At 40.8% G+C, this 15,135-nt stretch overlaps 1 protein-coding gene across 2 annotated transcripts in view; it reads left to right on the top strand.

Moving 5' to 3' along the window:
- Window positions 1-15,135, top strand: part of LOC102450669 (ubiquitin-conjugating enzyme E2 E2) — a 295,792-nt gene that overhangs the window by 12,287 nt on the left and 268,370 nt on the right. Inside the window, exon 3 of one of the 2 annotated variants that reach the window (XM_075922063.2) lies at window positions 6,838-6,888. The exons of the other annotated variant lie outside the window; for it this stretch is intronic. Coding sequence (XP_075778178.1) covers window positions 6,838-6,888 — 51 coding nt within the window. The remainder of the gene's footprint in view (window positions 1-6,837; window positions 6,889-15,135) is intronic. 2 annotated transcript variants of the gene reach the window in all.

The raw sequence follows: 15,135 nt of genomic DNA, 5'->3' as shown, positions 1-15,135 counted from the left end.
CTGCCCCCAGGCCAAACCTCTTTCAGGGCACAGGTGCCTAGTGGGAAGGAGGGGCAAAGGAGCTTCTCCACCCCAAAACCTTCCTGTTTATGCCCTGCCCATTCCTGTTTAGGCCCTGCCCTACCTCTTCTGGGGTGGCTCCTGGGTTCAAAAGTTATTGCCCACCCGTGCTCTAGCTTCCAGCAGCAGCTCCTGTACTGGAAAATGCTCCACACTAGCAATCTGTCTCCCCTCTCCAAATTGGAGTTTCCTTCCTCCCCAACTCGCTTCCTACACTGCTTGAAAGGGAGCAACTGTGTCCCTCCTTTTTTCCCAAGGCATCATGGGAGTTGTAGTCTCTAGGGCTAGATTGCAGTGCCAAGGATCCTCCCATAAAAGTCAGAGGCTCCTTCAGTAAAGGGCGCCTACACTTAGATGGCATCCAAAAGATAGCATGCTATTATGACCTTTCATATTGTAGTGTCCCTCAATGTGGATACTTCTAGGGTTAGTTGCTACATAGATGACAGTTCACAGTATACAGGTCATTGTGTATCATTCCTTCAATTTGCCTTATCCGGGGTATCACCTTCAGTCGGGGTGAGGAACCTTTTTTGGAGGCTGTTGACCACAGAAAGGTCAGACAGATGCTGCACAAAGGTGAGAACCCAAAAAACCCTCCCAAACCTCACTGATGTGGGCCCCAACTGAGAAGCAGAAAGACACTCCCCACATTCCCCTTACACACCAGTGCTTTTGTGAGGGTCTGGGGTAGGAGATTTTGTGGGTGTCCTGAGGCTCAAGGGTGGGACTAAAAATGAGAGGTTCAGTGTATGGAAGGCGGCTGCTGGGAAGGGGGCTTGAGGTGTGTGGTCTGGGAACATGGTAGGGTGCAGGAGCAGAGTAGGGTTGGGAGGTACAGGGCTAGAGCTCCAGCATGGACTCCCCAATGCTGGGGGGAGGGGAACCTCAAGCCTTAGGGACCAGATCCAGGCAAGTGGGGGGCTGCATCTGTCCCCAGGGTCTTAGGTTCCCCATCCCTTCCTTAAATAGTCACCTTCCTTACTTAACATGCCAGGATAAAAAAAACCAAAACACCCTAATTATAGTAATTTCAGACATGAAATTAAATTGTTTTCTTCAGGAGAAGGCTGCTTGTATCTTAAATAGTAAATCTTAGTACACCTTTTGAATTGAGAGAAGTGTATCTGATCTTGTTTAGCATAATAGCACAATAGATAAAAATAGTGTGAGGCTCTCTGCTCTTGAGGTTATTAGTTTAATACCTGTCATTTGTTGTTGGTCTGCACATTTTTGTGTTGAACTGTTAATTTAAGAAACTGGGTTTCTTTCCTGGAAAAATATTAAAAGATTAGGAACATCAATTAAGTCATAAATATATTGTTTATTGAAATACAACCATAGAGAACTGGGTCATCCATAACCTTTATAAATAAGAGATGGTTATCATAATAGAATAGTATTTTAAATGAATTTGGAAACAAATATTACAGTAATTCCTCATCTAACACTATAAATGTTTCAGAAAATGATTGTGTTAAGTGAAAATGTGTTATGTGGGGGTCAATTTTTCCATTGAAAATAATGGAAAAGGTGGGGGTTGCGTTTCAAGCAGTGGTGTCTGAGACTGGGACATAAGTTTGGGGGAAGAAAGGGGACTGGGTTACAGCAGGCAGGGGAGGTGTTTGGCTCTGGGGGAGGAGAGGAGAGGGGAGGGAGATTGGGTTGGGAGTATGCCCCTGTGACGGGTCTGCCAGGATCCACACTGCGTCCAGTGAGGGGGGGGGGGCGTTGCCGGGGAACGGCGTGGTGAACCCTCCACTGCTTTGCAGGGAGGCAGGGGAAGCCCCGTGTAACCACAGGCAACAGGCTGGCTGAGGAAACCCAGCCGCCGGCCTGCAAGCAGGAGCAGAGGAGAGGGAGCAAGGCATCCAGCGAGGGGGAGTCAGTGGGGAGCGGTGAACCCTCTGCTGCTTTGCAGGGAGGCGGGGGAAGCCCCGCACAGCTGCTGGCAATGGGCTGGCTGGGGAAATCGTGTTGTTCTGGAGACGGTCGTGTAATTCAAACAATGTTCCCTAAAAAAAAATTGTGCTATCGCGAAAACATGTTAAGAGGGCACGTGTTAAATGAGGAATTACTGTATACAGAATATTGAAAGGTAAACACTTCCAAGACTTATAAAATGCCATCTTTTTAAAAAAGTGTGCCTAATGTATTATTATTAACTTCCTGAAAGAGTGTAATGTATAATAGGGATTCCCCTGTTTTGAAAACTTTTATATCATATTTTAAACTGGATTATTGGGTTTCCTAGTGTTTGAGAAGGAAGGCACATAACCCAGAAAAATTGAAGTTATAAAATGAGTTTCTAGGGAAAATGACTACATGACAACAAATAGCAGGACCCAAACCCGTCTAGCATATTCAACCCTCAATATTTTTTTCATAAAAATGCTAGCAGGATCTTACTTTATAAGTGGCAGCAAGAAATCCTGCTATTCTTACAGCAGTAGTTCTCCAAAGCCTCATTAATAATATTTGACAGCTCTTTTCATCTTAAAAAGCTTATAATAGATTGGCTAATCCTTTCAAAGCAGTTAAGTATTTTCCCCAACTGTAAAATGGGGGAACACAGAGGTTGTAACTGTCCTAATATCATAAAAAGAGTATCTGAGTGACATGGACATTGTTTCTTGTGCACAGTTAGTTGTCCCTTCTGACTACTAGATCATAATTCTTTGTCTTTGTAATATAATAGTACTAATGAAAATAAATACCATTTTTATTTTTATTATATAGTCTGGCATTGCTAAATACAAATACACTTGGGCAGTAAATCTATGGTAATAGTTGCCAGGGGCAGGGTGGGAGGGAGGAAACCTTGTGGTTTATCCTTCAGAGGCTGAGCAATCTACATTGGTTCCTGTGTCTCTCTACTTGCTCTGGATTATTCATTCCACTCCAAGGTGATGTAGCTCCTAAGAAACCATGCTGCTAGGTTTTCCCACCATTGAAGGGTCCCTGTAGAAAAGGTTATAAGAATCTGAATATTGGTTATTTAACCTTGTTGAATTTATCAAGTATATGCCTCCCTTTCATTGCCTGTTTCTGAAAGGAGATCACCAGGGAGACTGACAGCTAGGAGCACTACCACATTGTGCATGTAGTACAGGTGTCTTCTACAGTAGATCAATTAGTCTAGGGACTTTTGAGACCTCACCCGTTTCATTTACATGCAGCTTCAACAATAAAATACCAATGCTGCTGCTGTTTATATTACAAACACTTGCTACAGTAACACATGTTTATGACTTAAATGAAACTGCATGCTAGCTTGCATCTTTGTAGCTAGAGGTGCAAGATGTTTTGATCTCTTGCGTCCTCTCATCCCCAGTGAAATTCTTGCTTCTACTCCTATTCTAAAGGTCAAATAGCAGTTAACACAATTATGCACAAATATCTATGTTTATCCAAACAGTGTCTTAAAAAAAAACAAACCAATAGATCTGTTGATATCATAGTGATTAGGGTCTTCATGTTACTAGGCCTGGCACAAGGAATAGCAATGTGAAGGTCTAACCTGTAAGCATCACCCTGAATAGTTAATGCTTACTGGTTCCAATTAACTGGTAGGGGCTGGACCAGCCCACTTGCCAAAGGTTGCATGTTGGCTCCCCAGGAATGGGGGGAGGAGGGAAAGAAGAAGACCGGGAGCCAATGCTTAAAAGCCAGCTCCCCACCCCATGCTGCTGCCTCTGATAGGCATCAGTGTGGAGGGTGAGGGGGACAGGCGGGAGCTGATATGTGTGGGGAGTCAGGCAGTGGTGGGGGGGGGGAGGGAGAACAGGCACGAACTGGTGCTGGGGGGAGCAACTTTTAAGAAGCTCTCTCCTCTTCCCCCCCCCTCCCCCCGCACCAGCTTCATGGTGCCACCAGCAGCAGCGTGGGGCGGGGTAGGCTGCTGCAAAGCACCCTTTGTCTGCAGCAGCCTGGGCTCGCCACTGATAGAGGCTGCTCTTTGGTGGCAGTCCCTGACTGTGAGGAGCTCAGACCCTCCATGGACAGGGGCTGCTGCTGTGGAGCAGTGTCTGTCCACGTTTAACCCAGTCTCACCGTGGACAGAGGCTGCTCTGTGGCATGCTGGAGCAACCTCTGACTGCAGGGAAATTGGGTGCCCACAGACAGGGGCTGCTTCCACCCATGCTGCTGCCTCTTAGAGAGAGGCAACAGCGCAGGCTTGCAGGGGGCTCCATGGGAATGGAGTCAGAGTACACTGGGCCTCTGCCTCGGACTAGCGAATAGTTGTAATGGCTAAAATTTTATGTCTTTAGGTGACTGTTCGGTTACACAGTATCTAACATCCCTATTTTCAGTGCCATTCCATATAACTTCTTGGAGAGAAAAATGTATCCATAACTGAAGGTTTCTATTTCATCAAATGTTCCAATGATCTAAATGATGGACTATGCAAATTTTGTAAGCACAATGGGATTTTATATAATTTTGAACTGGGGAAAAAAGGATATTTTATGTCGGAACATTTTGAGGGGATAAAATTAAAAGCGAGTTTGTTTTTCCACTTAAAGGTTGGGGGCGGGATGGAGAAGGGATGCGGAATAATGTCCAGCAAATGTTCTGTTTTAAAAAAGGTAATGTTGGATATGTTTAGCCACTTAAACTTATCATTTTTAAAAGTGGATTAATTTAGCATTTCTCTGGCTTTTTTCCAAATATATGATAAGAAAAATTACCTCAGTTTTCAGCTGAAGTAGGTACCTTCTGTTGAAATAAATATAATGAAGTATTTATCTTCTCTAGCAACTGGAATAATCAAATATATTTCATTTCTCTTTATGTGCAGAAGTATTTTGTGTGTGTATATGCTTTTTTGGGGAAATGTACATGTAAACACACAAATTATATGAGAATGGAAATATGGGAGAAAATATTTTATTTTTGGCTGGTTCCTTTGCCACCTTTCAGTACAAATGAATAACACAATGCAGTCTTAATGGAACAGGGGAAGTACTGATAGTGGTTTGGGGCCAGTTTTTAACAAGGTATTCAGTCATTGCTGTTCTGAGCATTGCAATGCCTAATTGAGTTAGAAATCTCAATCTTGTTTTCAGAAGGGGTTTGGACACACTGAAATTTAGGCTTACATTTTTTGATAGGAGCTTTAGTAGCCTAAATCTCTAAGAGTTTTGGTGATGTCTAAATACCCCTGTGCCTAAATATTTTCAAGAACCTGGGCCTTTGAGATTCTTTCACATACAGGCCTGCAGTTACCCCCTTAATATTACATTTACAGTTTACATTTAGTGTAAATTGCTTAGCCTTATCTTAAATGCTAGACTGTACCTGATTGTTTACTTCAGAGAAATCCATTTCTTTACTCATGCTTATGTGTAGACCGGTGTTTATAACAAGATACATGTGTGCCTTAAGCCAGGATTGAGCTCCATGGCTAAGATTTAGCATGTATCTTGGGGAAAGGTTATTTGGCAACTCAAATTTTCCTCATTTGAGATGACAAAAGTAATGGGTACATGAATCTTTAGCCCGGGTCTTTGGAAGAGGGGAGATAAATTACATTCCCCTCCCCCCTGCCTGGTGCTGCAGAAAACTCTCCAGGCAGTGGTGTAAATGCCTTTGTAGTCAGGTATTGGATATGTATGTGTATAGGTTTACAGGATGTGTGGTCTGGAGAGTCTGTATGGATGGCATATTACCCTAGCAAATCTATAGGAATTTTCTTACCTAACTGAAAGTGACTCCTAAACTGGTATGTAGACTCCTGCTTTAAATTTTCATATTCTTTGCGGCAAGAGGAATGGTTTGGACCCACAACACGTGGGGAAGATGATGAACTGCAATGCCATGGATGATAATTTTGCCACAGATGTAGGATATGGCATAGGAGTCTAGCCCCTCTCTATGATGTACAGAGATCTGTGGAATTCTCACAATTCTTGGGGACCTGTCTTCAGACTTCTTTGGGACCTGCTATGTACTCAGCATATCTGAAAATCAACCTATGAAGTCTGTAGCCTCCTTAGGCCCTTGACTTTTCAAAATATTGGTCAGTTTTTTCAGTATATGCATTTCCTTACCATAATAGTTGTGTCCATGGAATGACATAATCTGGCTCTTATACAAGGCTCATACATGCAGTATTCTTTCTGACGAAGCGTTGGTAATTTTTAATAAGATGTTAAAGTTGGGTCTGACTGGACTTCGTGCACCATTTAAAAAAAAAGGCATTACAAACATTTGTTTGGGTTCAAATATAAGTAAAGGTTCCAATTTTGCTGAGAGTAACTTAAAATAAAAAGCTTTTGTAAAAGCAGACACATAGGAGCCTAAATTGTCAAATATTTTTTAAGCAGTTTCATGAAACTTCTACGTCAACTTGTCATTACAGATGAGAACTAACTGTATATCTTACAGGTTGAACCTCTCTGGCCTGGCATCTTCTGGACTTGATGGGTGCCGAACCAGATCGTTTCCCAAACTGCAGGAGGTTAATATTGCCTAGGAGCATTACCAACACTTTCACTGCTTATTGGGCTCTTAGAAGACATCTTGAAGTAAATTAGAGCTAAAAACCACAACACTGAGCGTCAGGACTGGTGGCTGAAAACTAACTTCATGGGACTATGGGGAACTTGGCCTCACCCATGATAAAGTGGACATCCGACTAACCAACCGTGGATGTTGCCAGACTAGAGAGGGTCAACTTGTAATATTATTACAGTAGATACTTTTCATAAAGCTGGAGGAAGTCCATTTAGGAAAAAGTATTGTTTTTATAACTTCTGTTTCTTTTCTCTTAAGAATTCAGAAAGAACTTGCAGAAATTACATTAGACCCTCCTCCAAACTGTAGGTAAGTTTACATGGATTTTATTAATTTGAAATGCATATGGAGATTACATAAAGAGTCAGAGGTAAACTTCAAATTTTCCTTCAAGGTAAATACTTAATGTAGTGATTCTTTGTTATTTAAAAAAAAAAAAAAAAAAGGACTGTATGTATTTACTATTGCTCATAGATGCAAAAATTTGTTGTGAAGCACTTGAAAATGATTGTGGTGGTGATCAGGAGAAGTTTGCTAAAAATGAAAATGTAGGGGATGTTCTTAAATACAGGATAAAAGTTAGACCAATAGCCTGGTGTTCATAATGTTGGAAAATATCTTTTTGATTAGTTATTAGTGTGTTTGATACTTCTTTAACATTTTTCACAACGTTATTAATTTTTAAGGGCAAACAGTGCAGATCTTGGGTTTTTTTGGTTTTCTTTTTTTAATGTCAGTTATGACATTCAGAGGAAACTTAATAAAATGGAATTGCCTATCAGACGTGTTTTATGACTCTTTACTTGGCCTTTCTGTCAGTTATGTTTACTCAGTGAGTTAATACTTGCTTTAAAATTAGTAATGATGTAGGTAAAGAAAACCCTGTTACCTTGTAGCTCAGATTATTTTTTTTAAAGTAGTTTTCAGATGGCTGCCCCAGAATGCTTATCTGGCAGCTTGATGGTCATATTGGAATTATGCCAGAGTTGTGCAGAAATACTTAAAGGAACCCTGGCTGTAATAGTTCCTTTTGCAATAGGAAGTTAGACTAAATGTAGGTGAATAGTTCTCATCTAATTCAGCCAGCTGATTTCCAGACTTGCATGTGGGAAGGCTCCATTCTGTAAAGTCGTAAAAATAAAGTGTGATAGAAGTAGCTGATGACTTGTGCAGTTTTTATGATGATCAGAATACAATTTTTAATATCAAATTAACTAAGCTGCTGATAATTTAAAATGACAGTTGACTTAATTGTTTTGGTCTCTTGACAGAAGTGTGTATAAAAATATGCCATAATAAGAATTGTTATAGTTCTGGATTTCAAGATGTAATTCAGGTAGTTACATATGAAAGCATGGGGCAGGAAAGTGGTCCTGCAGTAATAGTGTTCAGAGAGTATTTCAGTCAGAGGATGAGTGCTGCTTTGAAAGACGAAAAACATTTTAATAGCTAAGCTCTTGTGTCATACTTATTTCTGTGAGTCTTCAGTTGCATCAAAACTGTTTCAAATGGTAGGTCTTTGGTGTTGATGACTGCTGCTTGTTAGTGGACTGATTTGCTGAGGTAAATACACAGTTCCAGTTTATACAAAAATGTATTAATGAAGAGCATTTTTAAATGGTTCTAAAAGCCTTTCAATTCTTGAGACACGTTTCTTTTAGTTTTCTGAATCCTTTCCCTTGAAATAAATCAATCGTTTTAGTACATTAGGTTACTGTTTTATTTTTTTTAAAGCTAGTGTAAAACCTCTCGTCAATACATATAGAAAATGTAAGAACTGGGATTTTATTGTTCTCTGACTTTGTTGAGCTAATGACAAAGTATCTGAAATCCAATATATAAAGACATCATGTCTTGCAAAATGAAAGAATTACATTTAATTTTGTGTCTGGACCTTCAGTTTAATTTTTGAGATGCAACACTATTTCATGTTGTGATTGTTATGAGCATTAGTGACTTGACTATTGGCAGATGTATCTTTATACTCAGTAAGAAGTCACTTCATCTTACTGAGTATAAAGTTTAATGCTATTGTGGCATAGTCTAAATAGTGTTGTCTTAAACTTATTTTCTATTTATATTTAAACATTACAAAACAAATATACCAACCAGTCATGATTCCTCAACATGATGAAGAAAGATAAGTTGTAATAGAGTTTTTCTTATCCTAAACTATGATTTATTATGGCCTCTGGGCATTTTAGCAACAAGAAGTTTGAAACTAGTCATTTTGTGTCATATAGTTTACTGCTTGTGAGCACTTACATTTTAAAAATTAGATGGGGGGGAGGGGCATGGGAATGTGTGATGCTATATTCATCAGTCCTTACCCTGGGCAAAAGTCTTTTTTTGGTCAGTAAGGTAGGGGTGGGAGGCTTATCAGTTAATCCTATTGACTACATGCAATGTGGGTATGTCTGGGAACCTGTATTAAAACAAATAAAACTCCACCTGTTCTTTTTTTTCAGTTTGCATGTTCTCTTAGTAGGACAGTGTGGTTTATGAAATACCTCTTCCGCATTCTTGATGTAGATCAGTGTTTCTCAATCTTTTTTTAATAAAATATCCCTTTTTAAAAAAAATTAAGTACCCCCAGTACCTACAGTTTTCAGACACACATAATTTTTCTTCTACTGTTGCAACACATTTGTTTAAACAACTTAATCATAGCCAAGCGGGCAATTAAATTTTTGGGTGTGGAAAGTACAAAAATAAAGTGCTGTAAAACTTAAAACAAAAATTCAGTTTTCTCCAAATTTCAGTTGTTGATATACCCCCAGGACTTCTCGTAAGTACCCCTAAGGGTACTTGTACCACTGGTTGAGAAACACTGATGTAGATCATCCACCCTCCCGCGGACAATAGAATAACAGAATAGCAAGTATAGCCTCCACAAGTAAGGCCATTGCGGCTCCTGTTGGTTGCGGATCACTAGTTCCAGCCAATGGGAGCTGCAGGAAGTAGCGTGGACCGGGGCACCACTTCCTGTAGTTCCTGTTGGCTGGGATCAGTGATCCGCAGCTAATGAGTGCTGTAGTTGCCCATCCCTGCATCAGCACAGATTAATGCAACAGCGTAGTCCTTGGCAAACCACTGCCGTTTTATTGCTTGCTAACCTTTATAGCAGGGTTGGGCATTGGCCTAAACAGAGGAGTAGTAGTTATTGCTCCTTTTAAGAAGTCATGCACTTTATAAGTGTTCATGCTTATATTAGCAGTATATTTAGATTTGTGTATACTGCTAGTCATCTAGGAAATGGTAGGAGGAAAAAAATGAAACCTACTTCCTCTGGCTCTGCTTATAAGGTCGACGCTGTAATTGGTTAAGTAATTTTTAAATAAATAATAGTTACTGTTCTGGATTGTTTATGCAGAAATAAGATTGAAACAAGCTCCCTTCCCATTGAAACAAGCTCCCTTCCCATAACTTTTAAATAACAGTTTAGTGTTTTAAATTTACTGTACATAGCAACAATAGTGCATTTCCTTCGATATTTTTAGACTTGCAGTCTTGTTAGGGAAATAGTTTGTTTGTTTGTTTGTTTTTGCCCACTCCATCTTATTAGGTTCAGTCAGTACCATTCATCACCACACAATGCGTGTGTATACTTTTTTAGAAAAAACATGAAAATGAGTTGTGCTGTTATGCCAGGTGCCATTGCAGCCTCTGCTTAGAAGGTGCGAAGGTGGCTTAAACATCTCAGCGCCTCCCCTTCTAGGTCTTGAGTTCTGTGCTGAGCCTCTTAAGGTACAGCACAGAATCTCATTGCAAGAGTCAGATTCTGCCCCATAATGAGAGGAACCACACATGAATTTCTGAAAGCAGAGTTTGAACTGTGCACTTAATTTCAGATTTGAAACCCTTTCCTTTCTAAGCACAGATAATATGTACATACTAAATTATTTCAAATATGCCCATGTGAATGAATGGGGGGAGATGTTGCACATGAGACAAAATGAAGGAAACCTGAGGTTTTTCGAAAATTTACAAAATGTTTTTTCTCCTGCTTAAACCTAGCACACCAAAGTGCAGTATCTATGTAATTTTTATTTCAGCCCATATGTCCCTAAGCGCTTTATTTTTAAAATCAGAAAACTAGGTACTATATGTAATCATAGCATTATCTTACAGATGTAATAACTTCTGGATTACTCCTGCAATATGTTCTACAGTAAACACTCATGTTTTAGTAAGAACATGTCATCTATTTTCCATAGTGCTTTGGAAGAAAAGCGGCAGTTCAGTAACAAGAATTTATGAACTAATAAGTATCAGAGGTGTAGTGGTATTTGTTTGTGTGGATACAGATTATGAGGAGTCCTATGGCACCTTAAAGACCAACAGATTTATTTGGGCATAAGCTTTCTTGGGGGCAAAAACTACTTTCTCATTTTTAGTAACTAATCAAGATGTATACTTTTCACCATCTCAAAATATGAATTGGATCTTGTTACTATTTCTTTGTGTTTACTAATGTGCAGTAATATTTGTGCAGTACTCAAATATATTTGTAGCTTTGTTATAGGCTTCAGGGGTATCTAAGTGGCCATAGCTTTAAATTGTATCTTAACATGTGCCAAATGTTGCTAATTACGATTAAGATATCTAGTTGAAATGTTTATATTCACTTACTCAGACAATTTTTCACTCATTTATATGCCTTTAATTTTTCATGTTAACAGTTCATACAGCGCTTTATTTTTGTTTCAAAGCTGTAGAATTGGATTAAACGGGGCTTTTTAAACACTTCCATGTTGCTTGGCCAGAAGCCAGATACTGTATATCGGCTATCTTTATAGAAACCATGCTTAGAAATGCCTCACATATGGCAGCTAGTGTTTGTGTGGTATTGGCTTTGTGTTTTAAATATTACCTTTTATACTGCAGTTAAAAGTATGCCAGAAACTGAAGTTTCCTCTGATTAACATTAACAAAATGGTAGCTAATTGTTTCTGTTTTTGGGGGGTAGGGGGTAAGAAGGGTGACATCTATCATTAAATACATAAAAAGTGCTTTGTGCACAGCTGACATGAAATTATGCGGCCCTTATTAACTTGAGATCCTTACTGTGACAGTAGTGAAGGCTACAGATGAATGATGACATGCTTTCTCAACACTCTTGGCTCTTAATACTGTAAATATTATGGAGGCACAGATCCTGTCTAGAATAAGTTGAGGGGGGTTTCTGCATTTAAATTAGGGCATTCCACTACTTTCATGTAAGGAAAATGTGTTTTCAGAGTACAGCAGCTACTATTTGAGTATAGCTTGTACCTTCCTAAACCGGGACTCTCTGGTCCTCCAGACCAGATGTTCGTGGACCAGAGAGCCCAGGGCAGGAGGCTCAGGGAATGTTGGGAGCACCGTGCCAAAGCCTGAGGCGGTGCAGGGAATCTGTGATGCAGCTGGGAGCCCTGCAGCAGGGGGTGCAGGCAGCATAAGGAGTCTCGTGGCAGGAGGTCCGCCAGCATGGGGAGCTCCAGTGATGCAGCCAGGAGTCCCACAGGAGGGGCTTACATGGAGTGGGGCACTCGGGTAGTTTGTACAGAGCTGCTCCTGCAGCAATAGGATACTTAGGGTTCTACCCATAGCACACGAATCATCAGCGGTGCAGCTAGGAGCATGGCCTGGGGGGGCGCTGCAGCAGGGGGTTCTGGCAGCATAAATGGCCCCATGGCAGGGGACTTGGCTGGTGCATGGAGTTCCAGTGGCACAGCCACTAGTTCAGCAGGGGCTCAGACGGTGCAGGGCATCACATGGCACAACTAGGTGCCCTGTAGCAGGAGCTTAGGCAGTACAAGGAGCTCTGTGGTATGGTTAGAAGCCCTGCAGCAGGGGGCTCTGGCAGTACAGCTGGGAGTCGCAGGGCTGAAGGATCCAGCTGGGGCCAGTAGCACAACTGGCTGAAGGTAGTGGAGGATTGCTGGGGCTAGAAGTGGAGTTGGCGGGTGCCTAGGAGACCAGTGATAGGGGACCTCCCCTAATCCAGATAATTCCCTTCTTTTGGACTGACCAGATCACCAGGGTGCCAGATCAGAGGTCCAACCTGTACTGAATGAACTTGAGAATTTGCAAGTAAATCCATTATTAGTTTTGAGTTAAATTTTAATAGGTTCCTGAAGACATGTAGAACACTTATCAAACCTTTTTGTTCAGGGTAACCTCAGTTTAAGCGTGTATTTTTATACAAACTTAGAGGCAACTCTTGAGTAGAACTGTTTCAGTAGGAGGGTGCCTTTTTAAAAATAGGATTTAAGGAATAATGGTCATATTTTCCATTATTCTTCATAACTAGAAGTGTCTCCATTGGCAGATGCTGAAAAACATTGTTATTCTGGAAAACTGCCTTCTATTGGCTGGTGTATCCAGCACCAGCTCTGGTAGGTGTTTTTTCTGGTAGAGTATGCCAAGTTCAGCAATTCATTGCTGTCATAGTACCATTCATGGGGAAATGGCTCACCTCTGGCTTCACATTACTGTGGTTTGTTTGTGAATTGCATTTATGACTCTGGAATCCAAGTGGGTCTGTAGACATCTCCCATGGGATTTCAGTCTTCCAAAAGCACATTCAAGAGCATTCTATATCTGCTGAGTGTAATCAGACCACCTCTTGCCACCATGTAAGATTTCGTGGGTCAAGGAAAAGAGGGTAAGGGAAGAGGGCTTACTGTCCTCCCAGAATAGTGGTGAGGACAGTAACTCCATTTTTCGATTATGCCATTTCATGGGAATAGTCCCAGCCTATCCATTAATGTAGACTTCTGACTGGCAAAAAACCCTGGCATCATGAACTTTCCCAATGCTACCTATGTGGACATACCTAAATTAACCTGTGTGGTCAGCATGGGCCAGCATAACAATGGAGCCAGTACCCTTTTTTGTTTATGTATTCAGTTGTTTCTTGAAGAGGGCAAACTCTGGGCTGGTGAGTCCCATCAATGACATTAGTGTAGTTTGGAAACCTTGTTTCTCCAAGCCAGCAATTATTGCAGGAATATCTTTTATATGCATTACTTTGTGATAATTCACACTTCTGATGCCTCAAACCTTCAGCACCACTTTAATCATAACCTGTCTAGAAGCTGGATATATGAACTCACTTTTGGACCAGAAGGGCTGCTCTCATATAGATGTTTATGTTGGAGAGTGGTACAAGTGGCTCTCAAAGCTTCAGATATGCAGCTTTTTTTCATGCTAAAGTTCTGGACATGCTGCTGGTCTTGCTAGATCTGCATGCAAGATGACATGGTCCACACAGGCTGTGCTTTTAGCCCTGCTCCAGAAGTGCTGGCCTACATAGCTGATGATTCCCCCTATGTAGGGTGTAAGTAGTAGTATCTACCAGCTCAAGTCTGCCATGTCCTTGTCCTCCACACTCTTACTCAGTCATAAGCTCTGTCAAATGCTTTTGGTGGATCAGCAATCATTGCTGAAAAGTCCACCAGCATTGCATGGAAGCTCTACCTATTTCCTGAGACAGGAATAAAAGCACAAGCAAGAGAATGTCTTCACATGGTGCTTCATTATTAGTGGGGAGGAAGTGTGCAGACCAAATGACTGCTCAGCAGGACGTATTGGCGAGCTGACTTCATGTATTGTTCAGGGTTGACAGTTGTTTTCCCACACTGCACCATAGTCAAAAGGCTAGAGTGACTATGTTTCTGGAAGGTGATAAGTCTGGGATATGATTGTTTTGAATTTGGTCTTTTGTGCTTCACTGTGGAAGCCAGAACCCTGGGTTTGACCACAGAGTAGAAAATGCTTTAGCTAAGGTTGACAATCGGTGAAGACCCATGAGTCCCGGATACTCTAACCAAGGATCCACTGACATGTCTCTCTAACCCTGGTCTTACATTGCAGGGTATGCATACTCAAAATTGCTGCTGTTTTGTTTTTAGTAGGACTAATATTACAGGCAAACATCTGCTTTTGACCTTAATGCCTTCATAACATTGTTTTGGGTCTGGGAATACTAGAAGATGCAATATAATTATACTGGTTACTTAAATATACTAACTACAGTCTTGAATGACTCGCTGTAAATAAATGTTGAATACTTGATTTATGTGCAACTTTAACTTTTCTTAAGTTCCACTGCATTAAATTGGTAGCAATAACATTGGCCAAATATTATTTGGGAAGGAAATTGTTATTGCAGTTTTAGGTCTGAATTTATATAAATTTATTAGCCAAATTTACAGTGGTGGTTATTGGTCTTTAAACATTAGCACCTGGTGTGTTCTTTAAAATGTCTAGTGTTAATTATATCATTTATTGAATAAAGTGGCTGCCTGTTAACTTTTGAGTACTATATAAATCTTTTGCCATGACCTATGCTGGAATAGCTCAGGCATCCTGCTGCATCAGAAGCTCCCAAGACAAATACTCATTCAGTTTAATCAAAACTCCTCTTCTGAGTACTTGGTGCACCTCTGCCAACCAAGAAAGCAGCATATGCTGTCCTCAGAGTGCAGTTCTGTTGGCTTGTTGAAGTACAGGCAGTCCCCGGGTTACGTACAAGATAGGGACTGTAGGTTTGTTCTTCAGTTGAATCTG

The sequence above is a fragment of the Pelodiscus sinensis genome, chromosome 2, assembly GCF_052426305.1.
Source record: "Pelodiscus sinensis isolate ZL-2025 chromosome 2, ASM5242630v1, whole genome shotgun sequence".
Taxonomy (NCBI): Eukaryota; Metazoa; Chordata; order Testudines; family Trionychidae; genus Pelodiscus; species Pelodiscus sinensis.
This window is presented reverse-complemented; position numbering and strand designations above follow the sequence as displayed.